This window comes from Ovis aries, chromosome 2 (assembly GCF_016772045.2).
Source record: "Ovis aries strain OAR_USU_Benz2616 breed Rambouillet chromosome 2, ARS-UI_Ramb_v3.0, whole genome shotgun sequence".
Taxonomy (NCBI): Eukaryota; Metazoa; Chordata; class Mammalia; order Artiodactyla; family Bovidae; genus Ovis; species Ovis aries.
The window spans coordinates 49,636,838-49,664,428 of NC_056055.1; the positions used below are offsets into that span (position 1 = coordinate 49,636,838).

The following is a 27,591-nucleotide window of genomic DNA, read 5'->3' on the forward strand; positions in this document are numbered from 1 at the left end:
GATTCCCCACGGGCCTCTCGCTGCTGCTCGGCCGCGGCCCAGAAACTTGGAGGGTGAATGGCGGGCTCGGCGGTGCTCAAGGGGACTCCTCGGGGGTTGGGCCCCGCGGAGCCCGAAGACGCGCGCGGTTGGCCCTGCTCAGAGCACAGCGACCGCGTGGTTGAGCTCTTCTGTCGCCGCTGCCGCCGCTGCGTGTGCGCGCTTTGCCCGGTGCTGGGCTCGCACCGCGGCCACCCGATCGGTTTGGCGCTGGACGAGGCGGCGCGCGTGCAGGTGGGGACGCTGGGGCGCGAGCCCCTCAGCAACGGGCGGGGAGGGGTGTGCCGGGTCCCACTGGCAGTTCCCGGTTGGTACCAGGACCGGCAAGGCGGCCCGGGGACCATCTCGGAGGCCGACCTGTTGTTCAGAGAGACTGAGGAAGGGCACCGGCGAGCCAAGGCCATCATTTAAGCATCAGAAGAGGTGGGTTTGGGAGTAAGAACTTGGGCACCCAGATGGCGGGGTATCCTGGACCTCATCCACCACGGTGGGTCCACCCCACGGCCTTTGGACCTAAAGAAAAGCTGCCGTTAACAAAGATGAAAAAATCCCTCCCGGTTAGAAAACAACTGTGTTTCAGGAAAGCCACACACACACACACACACACACACACACACACACACACACACACGCCACAGACACACACACACACACACACACACACGCCTCCTCTGGTTTTTCCTCCTGGAGTTCCTGGGAGGCGCTGTGGGTCCCACACACACACACACACACACACACACACACACACACGCCACAGACACACACACACACACACACGCCTCCTCTGGTTTTTCCTCCTGGAGTTCCTGGGAGGCGCTGTGGGTCCCCATGGCCCTGGGGTTGGGCCAGTCTGCCCAACCCCGCCCCTCGACCTCCCTATGCTCCATTCCAGGCGCCTAACAGCCAGTGAGAGCTAGGTCAACCACAGCCAGTGGGAGCTAGGTCAACCGCTTCACCGACAAAAAGAGGCTTCTGGAGGCAGAGGCTGGGCCTTGAACCCAGGACTCCTCCCCACGGGCCCAGTCTCACTTTGGAGCTCTCATCCATGCTTAATCCTAATAGTGAAAGGGGGCTCTGGACTCCTGTTCCAGCCTAGTGGCCAACTTGTCCAGTGACTGGCCAAATCCCTGCAAAGCCCTCTTTGGGCTAAACAGATGCTCCCCTGACAGATTTGATTCTACCACTCTACCTTCAGGAAGCCTCCTGTGATTAATCCAGCCCTGCAGCCATTCCCTGCACTTGACTTAGCCATTGTGACTTTGAAGCTCCAAGGTGAGAATGGGCCACCTTGGGCTAATCTAGCAGGTGGAGCCCAGGATTCAAGGCTTTCCTCTGCCTCCAAGGTCTTCTTTTTCTTATCTATAAAATAGTTAACAATAACAGTAGTTCCTCAAAATGCTGTTTTCAGAGTTAACAAGGCTGCTTTCAGAGATAACATCTTCTAATAGGTAGGTCCACCTACCTCTTGTATCCACACACCCATTCATTCATTAAACACCCATTCAGCTTATACCTGTGCCATGAGTCAAGGTGAGGTGAGGTGAAGTCGCTCAGTCGTGTCCGACTCTTTGCGACCCCGTGGACTGTAACCTACTAGGCTTCTCCGTCCATGGGATTCTCCAGGCAAGAATACTGGAGTGGATTGCCATTTCCTTCTCCAGGGGATCTTCCCAACCCAGGGATCGAACCCGGGTCTCCCGCATTGGAGGCAGACGCTTTAACTTCTGAACCATCAGGGAAGATCAAGGAACAGACCAATTCTTCCCTGACCTGGAGGCGTTCCTTGGCTAGTAGGGGAAGAACAAACAAGTGGCAACACAGTATGATAAGCATTGTGATTGGGGAGCCTGAGGCAGTGGTCAGTGGGAGCCAAAGAGAAGATACATAAACCAGGGACAGGAAGCCCAGGAAGAGTTCCTGGGTGAGGGGGTGCCATTGAAACTGGCCATGAAGAGTAAGTGGGGCTTCACCAAGCACCTAGACAGGAGAGGCACCCTGTGAGTGGAGGGCTGCCATGTTATCCTTGGCTGACAGACAGGAGCTTGACAAGAAGATTCAAGGCAGTGGTGGGGGTGGGTGGGGGGGGATGGAGGATGTGCTCCTGGAAGGTGGAAGGTGAGGCTATGGCTTATCCTTGGGTTACTATTGTGTTCCCACGCCCACCGCTCACTCCCAATCCCCCATATAAGCTACACCTACTGAGCATTTTGTGTGCCAGGCACTACACCAAGCATTTTGTGTCCTCATTCTTTACAGCAACTCTGTGGGGTTGTCCCCCCAACACATACCTTTGTTTTTTTTTTTGCACCTGAGGAAACCGAGGCTTAGAAAGGTGAGGCCACTTGCCTAGGTCATATGGAAGGAGAGCTAGGACTCAGACCTAACAGGTCCTGTCCAACTCTGGGACTTGGGCTCATACAGAGCTTGCTCCAGCTCTCCACCTGAAGCTGGCAGCCCCTGGTAGTTCTGTTCAATTCAGCAAACACTTTAGGGACACCCCCTTGTCTCTGTGGGGGAGCAGGAGCCAAGAATGGAGCAGATCTGCCCTCAGAAAGTGCATAGTTGGTCCAGCAGATGAATGTAATGTGAGCCGTAAGAAGGTAAGGTAGAGGTAAGGTCACAGCTGTAGGGGAGACCACAGAGCAGGTCTTTGAAGAAACAGCATTTGCAAAAAGCAGAGATATGGAAGGGAGTTGGGTGCCATGTAGGTGGGAGAAGGGACCTCTTCCACATGCAGGTCCTCTGAACACCAATCCAGGCCAGAGGACCACAGAACAACCCTGGAGGGAGGTTCCGTGAAGGCAGCTCCTAGAATAGGCCCAGCACTAACAGTACTCAGGATTCACTCTAGAAGTGAATGTTCTTCCACTAACCCCAAGCTGCTTCCCTAAAATCCTGTTAGAGGGCCTGGAAAAGCAGGTCACAAGTAGGACTGTTCTAGAAAGAAGGGAGCACCTCAAGGTTCGGAGAATACCTGATGTGGGCCTCTGAGGATCAGAGGGGCCCTAGTCCCAGCTCAGCTTCCAACTTGCCTCATGACTTTGGGCAAGTCGCCATACCTTCTGAGTTCCAGATACCTCCACTGAAAAATATACAGGGGTGAGAGAAGATGACCCCTGGAGTGACTTGTTATCTCAAAAGTGACAACATTAAGATTTTTGTCCTAACTTTTTCACATACAGAAATTCACCCAAGAATGTTTAAAGCATTTGGCAACCAAGAAGCAGCAGGAAATTGGCAACATAACCCAGATAGAAGATGCTGCTGAGAAGCTCAAGGCAAGTGGGGGATTCTTCCTGATCCGAGTCGAGACGTCCACTTCTCCGCTCCGACACAGGGTTCTCCCCAATATGGAGCCAGGGAAAATGAAAACCAACCTCAAAGGGGGGTTTGGTGGGGCCTGGAGTTTCTGTAGTTTGGGGGACCCTTTTGAAGAAAAAGAGCACAAAATTAGTTGCAAGACCATGAAGGGGTCATGCTAGAGAGTAGCCTGGGGCTTCTCTGTCATTGGCTTTGCAGTGCATCTGCCTCTACCCGGAGCCCTAGCCTTGTCCCGAAACACCTGACACAGTGGAAGAATGGTCTTTTCTCCCTCCATCACCAAGGCCATATTCTTAGACAGACTAGTCCTCCACCCGCTGCACCCCGAGTTGCCTTAAGCAAAGAAAATATAAGGTAAGGAACATGCAAATCACACTTTCAGTTTCACTGCTGAAACAAAGCAAATAGGTTTAAATATATTTCATGACATGTTCTTCAGGCTTATCCTATCATAACAATGTTTACTTAAGTGGATTCTTCTGTGAGTTTTAAGTAGGAAGTTGGGACTGACATGATCCTAGCTGCTGTTTTAACTGTGAGAATGGTATTATTGCTCTTTAGGAGCCTTTTAGGTGAACTTGGCTGGAGAAGGCAATGGCACCCCACTCCAGTACTCTTGCCTGGAAAATCCCATGGATGAAGGAGCCTGGAAGGCTGCAGTCCATGGGGTCGCTGAGGGTCAGACACGACTGAGCGACTTCACTTTCACTTTCATGCGTTGGAGAAGGAAATGGCAACCCACTCCAGTGTTCTTGCCTGGAGAATCCCAGGGACGGGGGAGCCTGGTGGGCTGCTGTCTATGGGGTCGCACAGAGTCGGACACGACTGAAGCGACTTAGCAGCAGCAGGTGAACTTGGCTAGTCCCTTCCCTTCTCAGCCACTGCTGCTGCCTCCTCAAAGTGAGGGCTGGGGTGGGATGCCCTCCCAAGGCCTGTCTCACTGAGGGCTCTGTGAACCCGGACTGGCTACCTCAAGTCAGGCAGTGAGACTGGCTCTGACTGTGAGAATAGTTAGCACCCAGACTAGGTCACAGAATTGGCTCCCTGTTTGTCCAGCGTCCATTATCTTTTGAGTGACAGCCTGCCCCAGTTAACTGAGGACAGATGTCTTACACCTGTGGCCCTGGCTTAATAATCATGTCGTCTTCAAGAGCATGGCTCTGGGCTCAGGCAACTGGCAACTAAGACAATATGGGAACTAAAAGTCGGCACACCCAAAGGGATAGCGGAGGTGCTTGGGGACATTTAGCCCCGAGAACAGGCTGACTGTCCGAGGCTAAATCTCTGAGCAGACATGGTCTGGAGGCTCCCGAGGAAAAAGTTAGGATCCATGTGGAAAGTCTTAAGTGGGGGCAGGTTTCAGCTTAATCTAAAGAATGGTTTTCTTTGAAGGTTTCCCCAACTTTAGTTTTCCCTAGTGGCTCAGACAGTAAAGAGTGCCAGCGATGTAGGAGACCCGGATTAGATCCCTGGGTCGGGAAGATCCCCTGGAGAAGGGAATGGCAACCCACTCCAGTCTTCTTGCCTGGAAAATCCCGTGGATGCAGGAGCCTGGTGAGCCCCAATCCACTGGGTCACAAGGAGTTGGACACAACTGAACGACTAACACACTCACTCACCCAACTTAAACTTTATTTTGAAGTACTTACCAGATTTATGGGAATTTGGAAAAGTAGTGCATGACCCTGGGTAGCTGACAAGACTCCTTGCCCCTTCCCCAGGCCAGTGGGATAGACTTTTACTGGTGCCTGGCTCATGGATGGAGCGGCCCTCTGTGAATCTGGTTCGATTCGGGTCAGATGGCCCTGTTCCCACTCCCAAATGGAATGATGCCAGGTGCCCAGAGGACCCTCCTAGATGACCCAGGCTCCAGCATGGTGTGGCTCTCTCACGCCCCTCCCCCTCCATGCCACCCAGGTCACTCACCGTCGTTCTGACACCAAATTCCTTCTTTGTTTGGGGAACCTGGGGATTTCCTTTTTGTTGTTTGTCTGATTATAGGTTTTTTGTTTTTTTTTTTTAAATCTGGTCATGTAACTTTAAAATTTGCTCTGCATTTCCGTGTGTTTGAAAGTAGTAGGAAGGAAGATTTCCCATGTCTGCTCCTTCTCCCTTTTTTGACTAAACTATGTCATTTTGGAGAAGGAAATGGCAACCCACTCCAGTATTCTTGCCTGGAGAATCCCATAGACAAAGGAGCCTGGTGGGCTACAGTCCATGGGGTCACAAAGAGTCGGACACGACTGGGCGACTAACAGACACACACACACACACACACACACACACACACGTCATTTTGGGCTTCCCTGTTAGCTCAGCTGGTAAAGAATCCACTTGCAATTCAGGAGACCCTGGTTCGACTCCTGAGTCGGGAAGATCCTGGAGAAAGGGGTAGGCTACCCACTCCAGTATTCTTGGGCTTACCTGGTGGCTTAGACAGGAGGGCTACAGTCCATGGGGTCACAAAGAGTCAGGCACCACTGAGTGACTAAGCACAGCACATATGTCATTACTGGGGCAGGGTGTTGTGGTTGTTTTTTAAAACGCTAACCCTTTCCTATGTCATTAAAAGTTGCTTATCAGTGTTGGTATTAGGGCCTGTATGTGCCATTATATGGCTCGACCATGAGTCTTGAAGCCATTTTCCTAATGCTGAACATTTAGATCCCTTCCGGTTTTTCACTCAGGTGAAACAACACTGCAGTGATATTTGGCACCTTGATTTATTTCCTTTGGAATACGTTCCTAGAGTGAGTCACCTGGCTCAACAGGCGCAGACGTTTGCGGGGACTCTGGTGCATTGTACCGAACTGCAGCAGGCCTAGTTGTGGCAGAGAGGTCTGGGGCAACCATGCTTCTCCATCCTTGCTTTCTCAGAGGCAGTACTAAGGCAAAGATCATCTGCTTGGAAATTAACACATGAAACAGCTTGGTAAACAAATTAAAACCACTAAAGTTCATAATTGGCCAAAGTCTACTGATCAGAAGCCAACAACCAGGCCTACCCAACCACACCTTTCCAGAGAGCAATCAAGAAGGGCTTGATCTTGAGTCCCCACCCAATACCCTGTGAATGATTTTTCATTAATAGACTCTTAGCTTCCCCATCACGGCTCTGTGGGGGCTGATACATCCAGGCGTAGGGAAAATCAGCACTTACCTGCTGCCCTAACTTTTTACTCAAACTGGGATAAGATGACCATATATCAGAGTGGTTATAGTCTTCTTTCAAATCTCCCAAATTTTCTACAGTGAGCTTTTGATACTTTTGTAAATGACAACAAACAAAGTATGTAAATACACAGTGTATAGAATCTTCCTGCCAAGCCGGAGACTTGGATTTGACACCTGGGTTGGGAATATCCCCTGGAAAAAGAAATGGCAACCCACTCCAGTGTTCTTGCCTGGGAAATCCAAGGACAGAGAAGCCTGGCAGGCTATATAGTCCATGGGGTTGCAAAGAGTTGGACATGACTTAGCAACTAAACAACAATATATATAATATATATATAGTATATTGGTTCGCTTTGAACTGATGTGGCCCAAACCAGTGTACTTCTTTGTTTCACTGGCAGAATTCTCTCAATTTTTTTTTTTTAAACCATATTGCATAATCAGTCTCAGGTTGCTTATACCTTAAGTTTTCTATGTTGAGATTTATAACATTGTGTAGTGTCATTAAGTTTATTTTGTATATTCTTCTTTAAAAGTGGATCTGTAGAAACTGCTTGGAGTACAGGTTTGTTGGGAGAAGATATTTGCTCTCAGTTTCTAGAAAAAGGTTCTCCATGTACATATGTTGCCTCCAAAATGTGTTGATAAATCAAAGGTTTAGAATACATTTTCTTTCCTTCACTTAGTCATTCAACAAAGATGTACTTTCCAGGCTTGGTGACTCATAGAAACCATATTGTAGACTAATTCCCAAGGTAGCCAAAAACTGTTTACTATCTCTACGGCATGTGGTGGTATAAGTTAGACTTAGAGCCTGACCACTGCGTAGAACATTGTATGGGAAACACAGACTTTGGGAACTCATCCCCTAGATCCTGACAAACCACACATTCTTGCCCAACTAAGGAGAGAACATGGCACCACAGGGGACACTGCTTGGCACCACAGGGGAGCCTGCTCACCCCCACGCCTGCCTGGATACCAAGGATCTTCCTGCTTGTGGGTTGTATAAATGTTTGGTTTGAGGAAAGATACTAGCCTATTTTTTTTAATGATTTTAGTTTTTAATTGCACTAATAATGCATAAACACATTTCAGTTTTTAAAATTTAAATAGTGTATTAGAATATAGTGTAGATCTTTGGAAAATACAAAGTAAGAATCCCTCTTGACCATCTTCCCCAACCCTACACCTCTCCCCAAACATGACCAGACAGATATTTTAAATGCACGTGCAGACATACAGATACAGATATCCATATACGGTTTTTATTTTGTGATTTTTTACATAAATGAGACCATCCTGTATGTATTATTCTGCAGCTTGCCCCTTTTGACATGATGTCTTAAAGAGCTTTCCACGACAGGATATATAGGTCCACTGCATTCTTTGTGTGTGTGTGGCAAAATACACATAAAAATTACCATTTTAACCATTTTTAAGTGTATAAGTCAGTGGCATTAATTACATTCACAGTATTGTGCAACCATCAGCACTGTCTTCAAAACTTCTTCATTACCCTAAACATAACTCTGTAATCACTAAGCAAGTACTTCCCATTCCCCTCCCATTGCTCCTGCTGCTGCTAAGTCGCTTCAGTCGTGTCCAACTCTGTGCAACCCCATAGATGGCAGCCCACTAGGGTCTCCTGTCCCTGGGATTTTCCAGGCAAGAACACTGGAGTGTGTTGCCATTTTCTTCTCCAGTGCATGAAAGTGAAAAGTGAAAGCGAAGTTGCTCAGTCGTGTCCGACTCTTAGCGACCCCATGGACTGCAGCCTACCAGGCTCCTCCGTCCATGGGGTTTTCCAGGCAACAGTACTGGAGTGGGGTGCTATGGCCTTCTCTGATTCCCCTCCCACTAGCTCCTGGTAACCTCTAGTCTACCTCCTGTCTCTATGAATTTGGCTTTTCTAGATATTTCATATCAGTGGAAGCATACAACATTTGTTCTTCTGTGTCTGGCTTATTTCATTTAACATCATATCTTCAAGAGTCATCTGAATTATAGCACATATCAAAACACTGAATTCGTTTTAAATCACTGTATGTTATTTCAGTGTGTGAATGCGGCATAATTTGTACAATGAACATACATATACTTCTCATATTGAAACTTTTATCCAACTTTTCTCTGTCACCAACAGTGCTATAGTGAGTGTCTTGTTACACAAATCTCTATGCACATGTGAAAACATTTTCTAGGATCAATTCCTGCAAGAGGAGTTGCTGCATCAAAGGATTTAACATTTAAAATTTCGATGTTATATCACCCTCTACAAATTGTCATAGCTATTAATAGACACTGCCACTCACGATGTATGTAAATGCCTATTCCACATACCCTTAGGGATTCTTGGTGTTATCTATCAGTTAGCATTTTTTCCAGACTGATGGCCAGTATATATATATAGTGCTGCTCACTTCCTTGATCTTGATTGTTTGGGATGCTGAGGCACCTCTTCCTATGTCTATTGACACTTGTATACCTCTGGTCCATTTTTAAATGGAATGATTTATTTTGCACGATATGTTATGGACAGTAAGCTGTGTAGTTTGTCACCTGTCATGTAGCTTTGTTTATAGTGCCTTGCCTCTCGTGAAGAGTTTCTTTTTTCATGTAATCCAACTTGTCATGACCCCCTTTTTGCTATCTGAGTCTTATGGAGGTCCTCCCTTCCCAAGTTTTTAAAAATAAAATTGTTCTATATTTCATTTTGATAGGTTTATTATTTTTTAATGTATAGTGCTTTAATTTATTTAGAATTGTCTGTTTGGCTTTTATTGTGGAAAACCTCAAGCGTACATACATGTCATCTAGACATATAATTTCATTGGTAAAACTCTGAGCATATTGTATCTATAAGATAAGGACTCATTTTTAAAATCAAGTATCAATTTTAAATACTTAAAAAAGTATTTTAAATCAGGTAGCATCATCATAATATCATATTAATATCACCATATTAACAATGGCTCCTCAATATCATCAACTATCCAACCAGTAGTCACATTCCCAGTTGTTTTATAAATGTCATATTTTGTTCGTTTGAATTACGAGTGAAATAAAGTTTTCAAAATGCAGTTGATTGATGTATTTCTTAAGTTGATGGTAAACATGCTCCTCTGTCCTCTACATGTCTTCTAAATTATATCTTTAAGTTAGAGCTAGAGGCTTAATCAGATTCAGATTTACATTTTTCACAAGAGTACTTCACAGGTGGGATTCTGTCTGACTTTATGTTTGTATACAGAATAAAGTAAGTATCTAACAGTTTTATCAAATAGATGATTAATTGCATGCTGTACCAACACCATCTCTTGAATTATATATAATTAAATATTAATATATAATTATATAAACAAATATAAATATATAATTATATATAATTCAACAAATATATTTATTTATACTTTTCTAGCCTTTGACTGTGTGGATCACAATAAACTGTGGAAAATTCTGAAAGAGATGGGACTACCAGACCACCTGACTTGCCTCTTGAGAAATCTGTATGCAGGCCAGGAAGCAACAGTTAGAACTGGACATGGAACAACAGACTGGTTCCCAATAGGGAAAGGAGTGCGTCAAGGCTGTATATTGTCACCCTGCTTATTTAACTTATATGCAGAGTACATCATGAGAAAACGCTGGACTGGAAAAACACAAGCTGGAATCAAGACTGCCAGGAGAAATATCAATAACCTCAGATATGCGAAGAGGAGCTAAAAAGCCTCTTGATGAAAGTGAAAAGGAGAGTGAAAAAGTTGGCTTAAAGCTCAACATTCAGAAAACTAAGATCATGGCATCCGGTCCCATCACTTCATGGGAAATAGATGGGAAACAGTGGAAACAGTGTCAGACTTTATTTTGGGGGGCTCCAAAATCACTACAGATGGTGATTGCAACCATGAAATTAAAAGACGCTTGTTCCTTGAAAGAAAAGTTATGACCAACCTAGATAGTATATTCAAAAGCAGAGACATTGCTTTGCCGACTAAGGTCCGTCTAGTCAAGGCTATGGTTTTTCCAGTAGTCATGTATGGATGTGAGAGTTGGACTGTGAAGAAGGCTGAGCACCAAAAAATTGATACTTTTGAACTGTGGTGTTGGAGAAGACTCTTGAGAGTCCCTTGGACTGCAAAGAGATCCAACCAGTCCATTCTGAAGATCAGCCCTGGGATTTCTTTGGAAGGAATGATGCTAAAGCTGAAACTCCAGTACTCTGACCACCTCATGTGAAGAGTTGACTCATTGGAAAAGACTTTGATGCTGGGAGGGATTGGGGGCAGGAGGAGAAGGGGATGACAGAGGATGAGATGGCTGGATGGCATCACTGACTTGATGGACGTGAGTCTGAGTGAACTCCGGGAGTTGGTGATGGACAGGGAGGCCTGGCGTGCTGTGATTCATGGGGTCGCAAAGAGTCAGACGCAACTGAGCGACTGAACTGAACTGAACTGAACTTTTCTAAGCTATTCTTTCTCTTGATCTTTTTGCCTATGCCTGAACCACATAGTTTTAAATCCTGTATCTTTACAGTTCGTTTTGACTTCCCTGGTGGCTCAGACAGTAAAGAGTCTGCCTGCAAAGCAGGAGACCCGAGTTCCATCCCTGGGTCGGGAAGATCCCCTGTAGAAGGAAATAACAACCCACTCCAGTATTCTTGTCTGGGAAATCCCATGGGTAGAGGAGCCTGATTGGGCTACAAGTCCATGGGGTCGCAAAGAGTCAGACACGACTTAGTGATTAAACACCAACAAGGCAGCTCATCCTTCATAGATCTTTATTTTTTGTCTATGCCATGAGGCTTGCAGGATCTTAGTTCCCTGACTAATCAAATGCAGCCCTTAATAGTGAAAACATGGCATCCTAACCATTGGACTGCCAGAGAATTCCCCTTCATTGATCCTTTAAAAAACAGTTTTTGACTTTTCCTATACTTATTCTCTCTCACAATAATTTAACAGTTGGTTAATATGCATGTTAAGACTTTGATTGGGATTGTATCCAATTTATACACCAATTTGGAGACAAATGACATTTTTATAGTAATCAGTCTTCCCAGAAAAGACATGGTTTTTCTTCCATGCATTCAGGTTTTGTCTTTCCATACAATGTTATGCTTTTATTTATCTAGGCCTTTACAGTTTTTGTTGGGTTTAATTTTAAATATTTTGCTGTTTTTTCTGCTGCTTTAAAAATGATCTTTATTTCTCCATACATTTTCCAGTTGGTTATAGCTAGTACTTAGGAAAGCTTTTTATAAAAAAGCTAAAGTGATGAACTCTCTTTATAGAAGTTGTAATAGTTTCTTTTCATGTTGATTATTTTAGATTTCCTGGTTGGCAATTATATCATCTACAACTGGTTTCGTATTATTCGTTTTTTTAGGCTCACGCAGAGTCAAGTAAAACCTGGCTGACCGGAAAATTTACTGAACTCAGATTACTACTTGAAGAAGAGGAAGCTCTGGCCAAGAAATTCATTGATAAAAACACACAGCTTGCCCTGCAGGCGTACACGGAGCAAATCAAGTCTTGTGGGGAACAAATTGATGTCATGAACACTCTGTCCAACAGGGTCTGGGCTATCAGCCAAGAAACCAATCCTGTACAGCTGCTGCAGGTAATGCTGGGTTTCTGCTCCATAGTGGACACTGGCCATCATATTTCATCTTGGCTAATGCGGCACTGAACACAGTGTTCATACATTGAGTAAATACACAGAGAATTTCTTTGCCAGCATGTAGACTTCCTTGCCCCCACACAAGTCAGAAAATATACATTGTTAGGAAGATAATATACATCTTGGACTAGTTAAATGATATTATCGATCACCATTTTTGAGGGCCTCTGTGTTTCAAGCACTTTAGTTATCTTAGCTCTAATATTTACTAAGAACTCTGCAAATTAGATATTCTCATGTCATTATACTAAGGAGAAATTGAGGCTCCAGGAGATGCAGGAACTCATCCAAGATTATGCAGCTGGTAGGTGGTAGATCAGGGATCAGGTCTGTCTGAATCTAAAGCCACAAGACATCTCTGCCCGGTCCTCTGACTATACAGTCTTAATGGAAACATCACTCTTGGAAAATCAGGTATCCTTGCAAAATCTACTAAGCAGACTTCGAGAGCTGAGTCACAGTTTGTTTAAAGGGGAGAGAAGGACGGGACTCCTTGGCCACTGGGCTCTGTTGGAGGCTGTTATACTGAAAGAGAGTCTAAAAACTAGTCCTGTGACATTCACTGCTACACTAAGTGAAAGCCTGCTGTTGAGGGTGGAGTTCCTGTCTTCAGGGAGCCAGGGGAGAAACTCTTCTGTCAGTGAAAGTGAAAGTGTAGTCGCTCAGTGTCCGACTCTTTGAGATCCCACAGACTGTAGCCCACCAGGCTCCTCTGTCCATGGGATTCTCCAAGAGTGAGCTGCCATGCCCGCCTCCAGGGGATCTTCCCAACCCAGGGAGCACACCCGGGTTTCCTGCACTGCAGACAGATTCTTTACCATCTGATCCACCAGGCTCCTGTGCAGTCACCTGTGCTCTTGGATTGCTTTTCTACTCATCTGACTCTTCCTTTTTCTCTTTGGCATGGCTTCTGGGAAGCTCAGAGCCAAATATGTTTCATATAGCTGGGATAGACTTTGTTCATATGGTTTGTGCCTCATCTCACTGGCTTCTAGCTTACATTCTTACCGTGGTTCTCTCTTGGCTTCACTTTTCTCAGTAAAGGCAAATTGTGCAGCATTGGATAACTTCTGTAAGATGCTTTAAAGGTTTGTAGGATGAGACAGAGTACAACTAAGTGAAGATGGCACTGAGAATAACCACAGATGAGCATGGGCTCTGGCTGCAAAATAAGGCAGGCAAATAAGTCAGTACAAAACTAGTCAAGCCAGTCCCTGGAGGATATTTCCACTCTTATACCTTTATGTGGCCTTGGCCATTTCAAATTAGCAAGTAAAGGTGTGTCCAAAAAAGTCCGGTTCTGTATGGGGAATCAGGGAAGGCTTCCAGGAGGAGGTGACGGTGGAGCTGGTGTGAGGGGATAAGGAGGAGCTCACTGGGTATATATAGAGGGATGGAGCAGAGAGAACATACCAGGCAGAAGGAACCATGTGCCTGCGAGAGCTTGGCAGGCTGGGGAAGCATTTGGGTTCAGCCTTGCTGGAGGCAGGGCAGGGTTATGAGAGGGGAGGGGTTGTTAGGAGATGCAACTGGATAAGGAGGCCAGGGTTAGTTGATGCAGGATCTTATATGCCTAGTCATGGAGTTTAGACTTTGTCTTGTAAAGAGAAAAGGGGTCAGGGGAATGTTTGGGACTGAGGGATGACATGGTCGGATCAATGGTTTAGAAAGATCACTGTGACAGGTTGGAGGATGGAAGGGAAGTGGGGAGGAGACCACAGGTATCCAGGAGAGAGATGATGAGGGGCTGGACCAGTGAAGGGGTAGTGGGGATGCGGAGAAGCAAGCAGGTTTGAGAGATGTGACAGGCTTGGTGATTAGGGGAATCCAAGATGACAGCTGGTTTCTGGCAGAGAGATACGTGGCTATATGGCTGTTCTTTGAGTTTGCAAAGGCAAGAAGTAGATATGCTTGGTTTCATTCATTTATTCCATTATGAACGTTAAGCAAGAACCTTCTATGTGTCAGGCCCTATGCTAAATGCTGCAGTTTGGTGTTACCAGGTGGTCCCATTTGTCCCTCATCCCTCTTCCCAGCCGCACCCCACCCATCTACCCTCTTGGTCACCCTCTTGCTACCCCGAGCTGCTCCCTGCCCTCTCTGCTAGTGCTCTGACTCCCTGTCCAGCCCTCTGTGTATGACCTTAGCCCTCTTTCCCCACAAATTCCCTTCTCCCCACCCAGATGAAGACGGGCTCTAGACTTGTAGCTTCCTAGGTAGACAGGGCTTAGAGAGTACCCATAACCCCTCCCAAGGCCCAGCGTCCCTCCTGCCAAGTGCCCAGCCACCTTCCTTCCTTCCTGAGGAATCCATCTGCCCCTCCCATCTTGGGCAGCTCTGCCAACCAGCCAGGGCCTGCTCACCTAAGGCAATCTGCTGTCTTCTAAATCCTTGCCTGGGACAACTCTCCAGAAAGTGCGGACAGGGAATCTTAGGTGCGAACAAGAGAATTTTCTGTAACTGTTTTAAGCAAGAAAGCAGTTTATGAAAGTATTCGGTATCACACAGGGTCTGTAGGAGGGCCAGAAAGTCGGGGAAGAGACCAGGCCAGCCACAGGGGTGAAGCCAAGGCTGTGGCACAGGCTTGCCCCAGTGTAGACCCTACTGCTTCCCCCCCGGGCAAGATGTCGCGGCTCACACCACCACCCAAGGCCGCCCCCCGGAACCTCACCACTGGTGTCCCTGACAGCCACACGCCACTGTCACCACCCACCCTCACTTCCACATCCAGAACTTGGAGTGAAGATGCTGTGGGTGCAAGGGGGACCAGGACCGTGTTCAAGCTTCTACTTAGCAAAGCCACGCTTAACACAGGAAGGGTATTTAATAAAAGGTGCTGTCCAGATAGAAAACAGGACAGCCCGCCACTCTGGTGGGCACGCCCCCTCGGTCAGCTTTCCAGTTGAGCTTCCAGAGTCTTTGGCTTTCATTTTTGGGGATGTGGTTTTCTGTTGCCCATTTTGGACATGCCCCAGGAGCACCTCCCCACCAGGAAAGCTGGCCCCTCACTCTTTTTGTTCCCCTGTACCTCAGACCAATCCCTGTCACAGTGTCTGTAAAGCTTTGGGGTCCCTTTCAAGGCGGTGAGCTAAAGGCAAGGGCAATCAGCCTGCCTCCTCCCTCGGCCCCTAATGCACAGAGTGGACCTCAGTGCACACCGCAGGGAGGGACAGAAGAACCAACAGCCCCCCAGCACTGGGGGTGGGGGTCCGGGCTGGCAGCAGGTGTCAGGACCAGGTGGGGCCTATGCTCGCTGGCTGGGTTTGTTCCTGGGCGTGATGGTGGAGACTAGAACATGGCCCCAAGCTACCCTGAGCCCCGCGTGCCCTCGCAGGAGTACACAGCCGCTGAGCAGCAGATACAGCAGCAGATGAGCCTGGGGGAGCTGTGCCACCCTGTGCCCCACTCATTCGAGCCCGTCAAGAGCTTCTTTAAGGACCTTGTGGAAGCCATGCAGAGCCTGCTGCAGACGCCACTGGATGTCCGCCTTAAGGAAAGTAAGTCACTGTGTGACCAACCTTGGGTCCTTCACTCCCTAGTGCCGTCGTTAGAGATGGTGCAGTCATGTCTGAATCATGTCTCTCCCGCACAGAGGCCCAAGGCTGGGCCCAACCCTCCCTGCCAACCTCACCTCCTACTCATCCCGAGATAGGTCCTGTCTCTCACAGCCTCTCTGCTCTACTCCTGCCCCTCAGTCACTCCTGGGGTCTTGCCTCACCTCAGCTTTGCCTGCACTCAGCTCCCAGCTGGACAGACCAACTCCCCCAACCTCCTCTGCCAGGTCAAGGCCCACAGCTGCACTTACTTGGGAAGCGCTTCCATGGGCTCCCTTGCTCTCTCAGCCATCCGCCCCTCTGCCCTGGGCCCGCTCCATCTCCTGCCTGGGGGTGTTTGTGAGCTGGATATATGGGCCCTTCTCTGCCTCTCTTAAATGCCTGGAGGGCAAGAACCACTTTGGGTCCATCTCTGAGGTCACCATAGGGCCTGACACAAGGCAAGTGCTCAGAAATATCCATCCCTTCATCTCTGTTATTAGGATTCATTCAAAACAGCTATTGAGCCCCTGTATGTGCTGGGCATGGCAGGGCACAAAACAGTGCCCCTGCCTTTGTGGTGCTCAGTCTTTTAAGGGGAAGACAGTCAACTAATGAATACGTATCAGCAGTAAGAAGTGCCTTGAAAAAATAATGCTGAGTAAGGAGAATAGAGGGTGACCAGGAGAAAGAGCTATTTTCTATGGGGAAGTGGGGAAGGCTTCTCTGAGAAGGGGAGGTGGCTTGAAGCATGGGCCAGACAGCTTAGTGGTCACAGGCATGGACTCTGGAGCCACACTGCCTGGGCTCCTATCCCAGGCCCACCACTTCCTAACCCTGCCATCTGGAACAGGGCACCTAACTTTTCTATGCCTCTGCTTCTGCATCCATCGGAGAAGGCAATGGCATCCCACTCCAGTACTCTTGCCTGGAAAATCCCATGGGCAGAGGAGCCTGGTAGGCTGCAGTCTATGGGGTCGCTAAGAGTCGGACACAACTGAGCGACTCCACTTTCACTTTTCCCTTTCATGCATTGGAGAAGGAAATGGAAACCCACTCCAGTGTTCTTGCCTGGAGAACCCAGGGATGGGGGAGCCTGGTGGGCTGCGGTCTATGGGGTTGCACAGAGTCTGACACGACTGAAGTGACTTAGCAGTAGTAGCAGCAGCAGCAGTTTCTGCATCCATAGAATGAAGATAACATAGTCCCGTCTCATAGAGTTGTTGTAAGGATTAAGTGGGTTCTTACATGTAAAGTGCTCAGAATAGTGCTCAGGCGTAATAAGCACCTGTGAGCACTAGCTGTTATTGTTACTGCTGCTGTTACATCTGGGGGAAAATGTCTTCTAGGTAGAGGGGAAAGCAAGTGCAAAGGTCCTGAGGCACAAGGCAATTGTGAGTTTGACTTGCTGGAGGAAGAGCAAAGGGCAGGGGGTGGAAGCAGTCAATTAGAGTAGATGTGGGCACAAGAAGGGAAGAAGAGAGATACCAAGGAAACTCCAAAGATTTTGAACTGAACAACTAGAAAGAAGTTGTCATATTCTGAGATGAAAAAAGAGCACTTAGAATTGGAAGGAACAGCCCTTTTGGCTGTCTGAGTGGCACTATAGGGATTTGCAAGAGCAAGTGCTTGACAAAAGGCAGCAAAAAGGAAGCCAAGAAGAAACCCAGTGGTTGGGTTGATCCGTGAGTGGTTGATCTGTTTTCTAAGAAAGGTTGTGAAACCAGCAGCTATGTTCCAAATAAGAAATTCTGGGAAAACCCTAGTCACAAGAACTGTAGCAACCCAAATTGCATCTGATGGCCCTGAAGGTCACCTTTTGAAGTGAGTCTTGCTGATCTGTAGAATGATGAAGCTGCATTTAGAGAATTAAAGCTAATTCCCAAAGATGTTAAGGGCAAAAACTGCCTTTCATGGCTTGGATCTTATTCATGTCAAAATACACTCCATGATCAAAAAATGGCAGACCACAATTGAAGCTCACGTTGATGGCAAGATTACCAACGGTCATTTGCTTCATGTATTCTCTGCGCTTTGCTAAAAAAGCACAACAAACAGCACCACCCCATGTATGTGGTAGACGCCTTCGTTATCCCCCGTTTTACAGATGAGGAAGCTGAGAGTCAGAGAGGCTAATTGACTTGCCCTAGGTCACACAGCTGGTAGGAGTCAAGGCAGAATTAAGACAGACTCTGGTCCCAGCGATTGTGTTCCCTTCCCCTGGAGTCTGTTTCCTCCCAGGCCATCACCCTCATCCACCTCCAGATGAGGCCATCATTCTCACTGTCACAGGTAATACTGAGAGGTACTGCCTCCCAGGAAGGCTCCAAGGAGATGGGGTCTTGCAGCCCCCACTGCCCTTCCAGCATCCCGCCTCACCGCCCTCCCTGTGAGTTCCACAGACACTGCAGGTTCAACAGGCTGAAATGGAATCCAGCATCTTCCACCCACTAACCCCCAAACCGCTGCTGCTTGCCTCCAATCTACTCTTCATTCCCCGCTCCCAGTAGAGTTAAGCCTTGGGACTTGTACCACTGCAGTATGTCCTGAACCCGGCTCCTTTTCCATTCCTGCTGCCCCAGGTCAGCCCTGAGCCTACCCACAGGATGTCTCTACTCTCACCCTCCCCCGGCCATTCCCCATCAGAGGGAGCCTTAGAAATTCTTCTGCTTGTGTCTACGCTCCTTCAAACACCTTCCTTGGCTCCTCACTTTATATAATACTCCAAGCACCTATCTTTGCTCCTGCTATATTCTTGGGAAAGCCTCCCATCCTTTTTCTGGGTGTCCAAACCTTCCCCCAATCTTTAAGGGCCAGCTGAGGTGCTTCCTCCTCCAGGAAGCCTTCACTGAGCCTTCTAAGCCCTGGAGCCCTTTCATATCACTTCTTGGATCCAGAGCACTTTCTGCCTTGCGGTATAGTTCAAGCATGCCCATTTCTCTCCTCATTTACCTGACTGAATTGTTAGAGACAGGGATTGTGACCTGGGTTTCCCCTGAATTCTCTTTTACCTGGATGAGTATGACCTTTTACCTGGATGAATATGAAAGGAGTAGGACCTTTTACCTGAACTCCCTTTGACCTGGATGAATATGACCTTGCTGAGGGCTTAGCTTTAAGTTCCTGTTTTCTATCTTTATCCTAGAATTTGCATGTCTGCCATGAAATTGCCCCTTCCTTGACCATTGAATACATGGTTGATTCTCTGCATGGTCCTGGAGCCTGCAGTTTCCTCCCCATGTCCAGGGCTCACTCACACTGCCCTGCCAGTGCTTAATTTGCTTCCCTTAGAAAGTATGTTTTTCTCTGTAGATCTGAGACTTGTCCTGGAGCTTTCCTGTTACTGTGAATTTGCATTTGCTACTTAAATTTGCATGCCATTCTTGGGGGAGAGATTATGTGAATCTCCAGTTTTGAAATGTTTTTAGTAATGTTTTGTAGTTTGTGCTGCTTGCCTAGACACCAGGCACTGATTTCTCACAATTCATTACAGGTAGGAACTGTCAGCTCTCGGGCTCCTCCTGCGTCCAGCCCGGTTCCTTGTTGAAAACAAGCCCCTCACCAGAGCGATCACTCTTCTTAAAATGTAAGACCCCAGGTGTGCGGAGAGGGGGAAGAGGGCGGGGTGTAATGGTGGGGAAGAAGGGTCACTGAAGTAGAGGGGCCTCCCTTTTTTCCTGAGAGACACACCTTTGTTTTTTTCCAACCCTTATTATCAGTTTTTTTTTTTTAAATTCAGAAATAATACATGTTCACTGTAGAAAACAAAATTTTTTAAAATAAAATAACTCATAAATCACTGAAGAGCTTTGGAAATTTTTCTGCTTACCTACCAAGCAGACAAGTAGTAGTAGATAACTACTACTATTTGCCCTTTTAACTTTCTTTGGCATATCTATATATACATACAATGATAAATATTTAATATATATATATTTTACAAACACGGTGTCATACTATACATTCTGTTTTGCAATTTGTGTTTTTATTTACTGATATATTGTGGATATCTTTGTTTTTAAAAAATTATACAAGTAATGCATGCTTCTTGTAGAGAATTACAAATTACTTATATGAAAAAACAATTGCCTCCCCCAGAAATAAATGTTAATATTTTGGCATATGTTCTTCCAGACATTTTAAAAGTACATGTGTGTACAGATTTTAAAAAATGGAATCATATTATAGATATTCTTGTGTAATTTAAAAAATTTAATAGTATAGGTTGAACAATTTCCTACTTCAATAAATACAGATATCATTTTTTTTACAGGATACATGGCATTCCATTGAATATGCCATATTTAAATCAATCTCATACATTTTGGACATTTAGGCAGCTTTACACTTTCATTTCTGTAAACAATGCTGCAATAAAGATCCATTCCTGTACTTATTTGTTGAATTAATAAGTGATTGAATACACCTTAACTCATTTTTGAATTATTTTTTAAGAGTAATTTCTCAAAGTGGAATTACTGGGCATGTATTTTTTTAAACTAATCGTTAACAGATATAAAATACATAAAAGAATACAAATCAAAGGTTATAGCTCAATGATTTTAAAAAGTGAACACATTTAATAACTTCCTTCAGACCATGAAATGGAAATTTCCAGCTCCCCAGAACCCTTCTTCATGCCAGTTCACTATCCCCAAAGGGTAACTACTCTCTTGACTTCTAACTATAGATTACTTTTGCCTGTCCTTGACTTTCATATACTTAAGTCACTCAGGCTGTACTCTTGTGTCTTCTTCGACAGAACAACATAACATCTGTGAGACTTAGCCATATGATCGTGTGTAGCAGTAGCTTGTTGATTTTCAGTGTGGTGTAGTAGTCCATCGTTTGAACATAGCACACCTAGTGCCTATTGATGGACATTATGGATTGTTTCAGCTTTGGCCTATACTGAATAACATTGCTATGACATCCTTGTACATATCTTTTGATGCAACTATATGCATTTCTGTTGGATATTTACCCAGGAATAGGAGAAAAGGATGTCCAGTATAACCACTACTATGCAATATCGTTCTAGATGTCCTAGAGAGTGCCTTGAGGCAAGAAAAAGAAATGCAAGCTCTAAGGACAGGAAAAGAGTAAAAAGAGATCCTTATGCAAAGGTGACATGATTCTTTACAGAAATCCAAATTAAGCTATAAATTAGTTAACGAATGAATTAGAAAAGCTGCCAGATGTAATGTCAGCATACAGAAATCAATTGTTCAGATCAGTTCAGTTCAGTCGCTCAGTCATGTCCAGCTCTTTGCGACCCCATGAATTGCAGAACGCCAAGTGACTTCCCTGGTGGCTCAGATGGTAAAGTGTCTGTCTACAATGTGGGAGACCTGGGTTCGATTCCTGGGTTGGGAAGTTCCCTGGAGAAGGAAATGGCAACCCACTCCAGTACTCTTGCCTAGAAAATCCCATGGACGGAGGAGCCTGGTGTCCATGGGATCACAAAGAGTCAGACACGACTGAGCGACTTCATATCACTTCAGGCCTCCCTGTCCACCAACTCCTGGAGTTCACTCAAACTCACGTCCATCGAGTCGGTGATGCCATCCAGCCATCTCATCCTCTGTCGTCCCCTTCTCCTCCTGCCCCCAATCCCTCCCAGCATCAGAGTCTTTTCCAATGAGTCAACTCTTTGCATCAGGTAGCCAAAGTACTGGAGTTTCAGCTTTAGCATCATTCCTGCCAAAGAAATCCCAGGGTTGATCTCCTTTAGAATGGACTGGTTGGATCTCCTTGCAGTCCAAGGGACTCTCAAGAGTCTTCTCCAACACCACAGTCCAAAAGCATCAATTCTTCGGCGCTCAGCTTTCTTCACAGTCCAACTCTCACATCCATACATGACCACTGGAAAAACCATAGCCTTGACTAGACAGACCTTTGTTGGCAAAGTAATGTCTCTGCTTTTGAATATGCTATCTAGGTTGGTCATAACTTTCCTTCCAGGGAGTAAGCATCTTTTAATTTCATGGCTGCAGTCACCATCTGCAGTGATTTTGGAGCCCCCCAAAATAAAGTCTGACACTGTTTCCACTGTTTCCCCAACCTATTTCCCATGAAGTGATGAGATCAGATGCCATGATCTTAGTTTTCTGAATGTTGAGCTTTAAGCCAACTTTTTCACTCTCCTCTTTCACTTTCATCAAGAGGCTTTTTAGTTCTTCACTTTGTGCCATAAGGGTGGTGTCATCTGCATATCTGAGGTTATTGATATTTCTCCCGGCAATCTTGATTCCAGCTTGTGCTTCTTCCAGCCCAGTGTTTCTCATGATGTACCCTGCATATAAGTTAAATAAGCAGGGTGACAATATACAGCCTTGACGTACTCCTTTTCCTATTTGGAACCAGTCTGTTGTTCCATGTCCAGTTCTAACTGTTGCTTCTTGACCTGCATATAGGTTTCTCAAGAGGCAGGTCAGGTAGGCTGGTGTTCCTGTCTCTTTCAGAATTTTCCAGTTTATTGTGATCCACACAGTCAAAGGCTTTGGCATAGTCAATAAAGCAGAAATAAATAGATGTTTTTCTGGAACTCTCTTGCTTTTTCCATGATCCAGTGGATGTTGGCAATTTGCGCTCTGATTCCTCTGCCTTTTCTAGAACCAGCTTGAACATCCGGAAGTTCACGGTTCACATATTGCTGAAGCCTGCCTTGGAGAATTTTGAGCATTACTTGACTAGCGTGTGAGATGAGTGCAATTGTGTGGTAGTTTGAGCATTCTTTGGCATTGCCTTTCTTTGGGATTGGAATGAAAACTGACCTTTTCCAGTCCTGTGGCCACTGCTGAGTTTTCCAAATTTGCTGGCATATTGAGTGCAGCACTTTCACAGCATCATCTTTCAGGATTTGAAAAAGCTCCACTGGAATTCCATCACCTCCACTAGCTTTGTTCATAGTGATGCTTTCTAAGGCCCACTTGACTTCACATTCTAGGATGTCTGGCTCTAGGTGAGTGATCACACCATTGTGATTATCTTGGTCTTGAAGATCTTTTTTGGTACAGTTCTTCTGTGTACTCTTGCCACCTCTTCTTAATATCTTCTGCTTCTCTTAGATCCATACCATTTCTGTCCTTTATCGAGCCCATCTTTGCATGAAACGTTCCCTTGGTATCTCTGATTTTCTTGAAGCGATCTCTAGTCTTTCCTATTCTGTTGTTTTCCTCTATTTCTTTGCATTGATCGCTGAGGAAGGCTTTCTTATCTCTTCTTGCTATTCTTTGGAACTCTGCATTCAGATGCTTATATCTTTCCTTTTCTCCTTTGCTTTTCGCCTCTCTTCTTTTCACAGCTATTTGTAAGCCCTCCCCAGACAGCCATTTTGCTTTTTTGCATTTCTTTTCTATGGGGATGGTCTTGATCCCAGTCTCCTGTACAATGTCACGAACCTCCGTCCATAGTTCATCAGGCACTCTATCAGATCTAGTCCCTTAAATCTATTTCTCACTTCCACTGTATAATCATAAGGGATTTGATTTAGGTCATGTACTGGTAATAAACAATTAGATAATGAAATGTTAAAAACATTATTTTTAGTAACACTTTCTGAAAACTTAGGAATAAATCTAACAAAGATACATAAAACCACTCTCCAGAAAACTCCAAAATATTACCAAGAAAATTATCTGGTAGTATCTACTAAAGTTGAACATGCACATGCCCTAAGACCTAGATTTTTCTCTAACTTCATGTCTCCAAATGTGTATAATGCAACAAGAACTGTAACTGGGAGTTCAAATCACCACCACTTTTCTGGAGGACAATTTGGCAAAAGCCTTAAAAATGCAATCATCGCCATGGACCCAGCAATTCTTTTAGGCATATAGCCTAAATAATCAGATATATAAAGAGGTATTATTAGTGTTTTTAAAAGTCTTCTTAAAAGCTTAAATATTTTTTTAAAGCAGGGGGAAGGTATAGGTTAAATTCGAATTCATCTATATGTCAAATCTTAACGTTGCCATTAAAATGCTCTTATAAAAGAATATTATACAATGTGGTAAAATGTTCATAAATACATCAATACATTTAAAAAACAAATTGCCAAGAGTCTGTATGGTATGACACCAATGTTAAGAAAAAAACCATAAAGGGGCAAGTAAAAAAATTTAGAAGGACACCCAAGTGTTAAAATAGTGAATAGCGTTATTTTTAAATTTTTAGAAATTGGCAACAAATTCTACTGTACAAAATTCAAGCTGTACAACGGATGTGCATTAAAATGCTGTCTCCTCCCCGTGTTCCCCGATCACCTCCCCACTGGTGATTCGCGTGTTTCCAGTTTTCTACAGTAAACAAGCGCAGGACAGTCTGCGCACGCTCGGTCGTTCTCCCGGGGGCGGGGCGGGGCGGGGCGGGGCGCGCCCGGGTCGCTGGCCCCGCCCCTCAGGCTTGGCCCGGTGTCCCCGCCCTCTACAGACGCGCGCACACCCTGTCTGGAGCCCGACACGATGCACGCGCGCTTGCGCCTTTCTGCTGACCTCCTGACGGTACGCTGCGGCCTCCTCGGACGCCTGGGACCCACTGCCGCGCTGCGTTTCGACGCGCTGTGGCAGGTGCTGAGCCGCGACTGCTTCGCCGCCGGCCGCCACTACTGGGAAGTGGATGTGCAGGAGGCGGGCGTCGGCTGGTGGGTGGGCGCGGCCTACGGCTCCCTGCGCCGCCACGGGGCCTCGGACGCCGCCCGCCTGGGCTGCAACCGCCAGTCCTGGTGCCTCAAACGCTATGACCTCGAGTACTGGGCCTTCCACGACTGCCAGCGCAGCCGCCTGCGGCCCCGCCACGACCCTGACCGGCTCGGTGTCTTCCTGGATTACGAGGCCGGCGTCCTGGCCTTCTACGATGTGACGGACGGCATGAGCCACCTACACACCTTCCGGGCCGCCTTCCAGGAGCCGCTCTACCTGGCCCTGCGGCTCTGGGAAGGGGCCATCAGCATCTCCCGGCTGCCCTAGTGGCCGAGACCCTAGTGACCGCCTTAGGCTCTCCACGGCTCTACTCTGCCGCATCCAGACGGAGCTGGTCTACGACCTCCTCTGTAAGCATTCCCATCGTCTCCCCGACCAGTCCTGCCCTGTGGTTTGTATAGTTCCTCTCCTAGTAGGCGAGTTTCAAACGAGCCCTAAACCTGCAGGTCCTCTCCTGCTGCTCTCTCGTGCGGCCCCGCCACCGCCACCAGGACACTCATACTACACTGCCTTTTAGTTCAGGTTCCTGAAAGCACACGCCCACAGGTGAGCCTTAAGCACCCTGACCATGTCAGTGAACATGATCCCCAGCTTCAGCTCACATAGCACCCAGAACTGCCTGGCACATAGTAGGTGCAAGATAAATATGTGACTGAGTGAGAGTCCCTAGGACTCTTCTATGCCTTAATGTCCCTTGGATCTGCTTCCTCCTCTTCACTCTACTTCAGCTTGTCCATGTCACCTCCCTTACGAGCAGCTGCAATAGGTTCTTGGCCTCCTGGCCTGAACACTTTCCCAAGCTCATTTTCTACCTTACAGCCAGAGTGATCTGCCTGTAACCTCACTTAATTTCTTAGAACTATCAAAGCTTCACAAGGACTACAGTGGGGAGGGGGGCGGGGGAATCACTTTACCCTAGCATTCAAGGCTTTTCTAGTCTGCCCCAAAGTACGTACCCTCATCTAGCTCCTACTGCTCTTTTCAGAGACCCTTCAATCAGAACTGGGTCACATAGTTCCACCTGTATACCCTTGCCTTTGCCGTTTCCCATACACACACGTTTATACAGGAAAGCCCTTTCTTCTTTTTGCCTGTCTGTCTTCCCCAGGCTTAACTGCCCCAGGAAGTCTCCCCAAACTACAAGAAATCCACAGTCTGGGACCTGTCTTTCCAATTAGATTGGAAGATTTCTAAGGGCAGCCGTGTCCTACGCCCTCCTCACCCTGAAAAATTCAAAAAGTCCCTTCCCTCCAAGGCAGTGAGTCGATGACCACTAGCTGGCTTCTAGTGAATCAGAACAGCTGAGTTGGGAGAGCCTCACAGATCACCCAGCCTGACCTCATTGTACATTTGGGGAGAATAAGGTTGTGAAAGAAAGTTGCCTCAAGTCACCCACAGAGATTAAGGACTGGGCCACCCGGCAGCACCCAGCCATGTGTCTCTGGCCCAGCCCTTCCAGCCTAGCTTTCAACCTGAAAGATTTTACTGCTTATTCATTTCTTAGGGGATGTTGGGAAGAAATCAGCAGATGACTGTTGCTAAGCAACCATAGGCAGTTTTCCCAACTGTCTTGGAATCAAAAGGAGAGGAACTTAGCATGAGTGGGGTTTGGGCAGCTCAGGCATCCCTGTTTTTCTCAGGTCCAAAATGTTGCCAAGGAAATGCGGAGAGCCCCTGCTTTCCAGAAAGTAGTGATGTTGTCAACAGAGAAGGTTAAAGAGAAGGTTAAATCAGCAGGACTTCTGGGAAAGTCAGCTCCTCCAGGAGGGAGGGATAGGCCTCTTTCTAGGGTCTGTGCCTCGGTTCTGAACATTCATCATTCTGTTTGTCAAATTCCTTATGTGGTTTTGAAGTTATACTGTCTTAAGTTATCTTCTTAGGTGCTTGGCAGGAGGGCAGTGGTAGGATGAGGAAAACGCAAGGCTGAATCTCCCTCGTGGTTTAAACAGACTCTCAGTGCATTAATTAGTTTGAACCATATAAAACTGCCCATATCCAGTTGTTTTTTTTTTTTTAACCTAAAAACAGTAATTTCATATGAGGCAGTGTAATACAAGTAGAATACAAGGCAGAAGGAACTTCTTTAGTCCTAATCAGTTCGTTTAAAACTCTAGCTTGGCTAGATGTTTTAAACACTACACTCCAGGAAAAGGGAAATTAATCCTACCGGGGATGGCCCAGAGCTGAATTCTGACAGGCAGAGGGCATTCCTGACAGAGGGAGATGGGTACGCTTGACCCCATATCTCTGTTCATCTCTGCATGACTTATTCCCAGACTCACAGCCACAGGGTCCAAGTAAAAATCCTTGCTATTTTGCCAGGCACTGTTCTAATGCTTTACAACTATTAACTCATTTGATCCTTACATCACCCCTAGGAGACAGACAGTTTGGCAGTTGTACACACGGCAAAACTTAGAGAATAAATAACATGCCCAATATGTCACAGCTAGTGGTGGGGCTGGGGTCTGTGCTCTTCCACAGTGTTCAGGTGAATGCAGCCAGTCTAGCTAGTGCCTGCTTGCTCTGGCCCCTCTCTTACCAGGCCTGTGATGCCCTGTTTTTGCCTGGTTACTCTGTGGGATTGAGTCTACCTTTGGATTACCTTCCGTGGGCTCTTAGAGGAAGTCTTACACCCCGAGGGAGATATGAGGTTTTGGGAATCATGTATTGTAGCAAGAGTCAGAGCTGAACTATAAAGGACAAAAACTGCAGTTTTTGTCCACAATCATTTGTGACCTCAGGCTAGACGCTGTACTTGATGGGAGATCATCTGTAAAGTGGGATTAATGACCCTACCTAGCAGTGCTGTGAGGCTCAAATGAGCCCAGAGGATGTGAACTATCCTGAAAACTACAGTGCTGTGCCATGCCAGGACCTGTTGGCATGCCAGTGGGTTCCTGTTGGGCATGGCAGTGCTAAGACAGCCGATACTCCTAGCTGCCATCTGACAGGAGCAGGCACCTCCGGCAGCATTCAACACAGGACTGAGCTTTCTTGGGATCCAGGTCTGAAACGGTACCCATCACTTACTCTCTTTGCAGACTTGAATTTGTAGAAATTGTTTTTTATTAATAAGAGCAGATGGCTTGCAGATGTGGTTTGTTTTAATAAAACACGAATACCATCCTTTTTAA

The 27,591-nt window shown here is 46.4% G+C and overlaps 1 protein-coding gene across 2 annotated transcripts; it reads left to right on the plus strand.

Annotated features, from left to right (window-relative positions):
• Nucleotides 1–27,591, plus strand: TRIM14 (tripartite motif containing 14). Of its 2 annotated transcripts, XM_015092779.4 has the most exons (6): nucleotides 1–273; nucleotides 3,222–3,317; nucleotides 11,926–12,159; nucleotides 15,554–15,716; nucleotides 19,246–19,338; nucleotides 24,186–27,591. In XM_015092779.4, the coding sequence occupies exons 1-6, from the start codon at nucleotides 58–60 to the stop codon at nucleotides 24,719–24,721; spliced, it is 1,338 nt and encodes a 445-aa protein (XP_014948265.2). In that variant the 5' UTR covers nucleotides 1–57; the 3' UTR covers nucleotides 24,722–27,591. The 2 variants fall into 2 exon arrangements, with proteins under 2 accessions (XP_014948265.2, XP_042099147.1); XM_042243213.2 differs by lacking the exon at nucleotides 3,222–3,317.

Bases quoted from the DNA above. Each gene is read 5' to 3' on its own strand.
- TRIM14 (XM_015092779.4), top strand. From the start codon at position 58: ATGGCGGGCTCGGCGGTGCTCAAGGGGACTCCTCGGGGGTTGGGCCCC. The intron at 274-3,221 runs GTGGGGACGCTG...TTTCACATACAG, and splicing joins ACGAGGCGGCGCGCGTGCAG to AAATTCACCCAAGAATGTTT. The intron at 3,318-11,925 runs GCAAGTGGGGGA...TCGTTTTTTTAG, and splicing joins ATGCTGCTGAGAAGCTCAAG to GCTCACGCAGAGTCAAGTAA.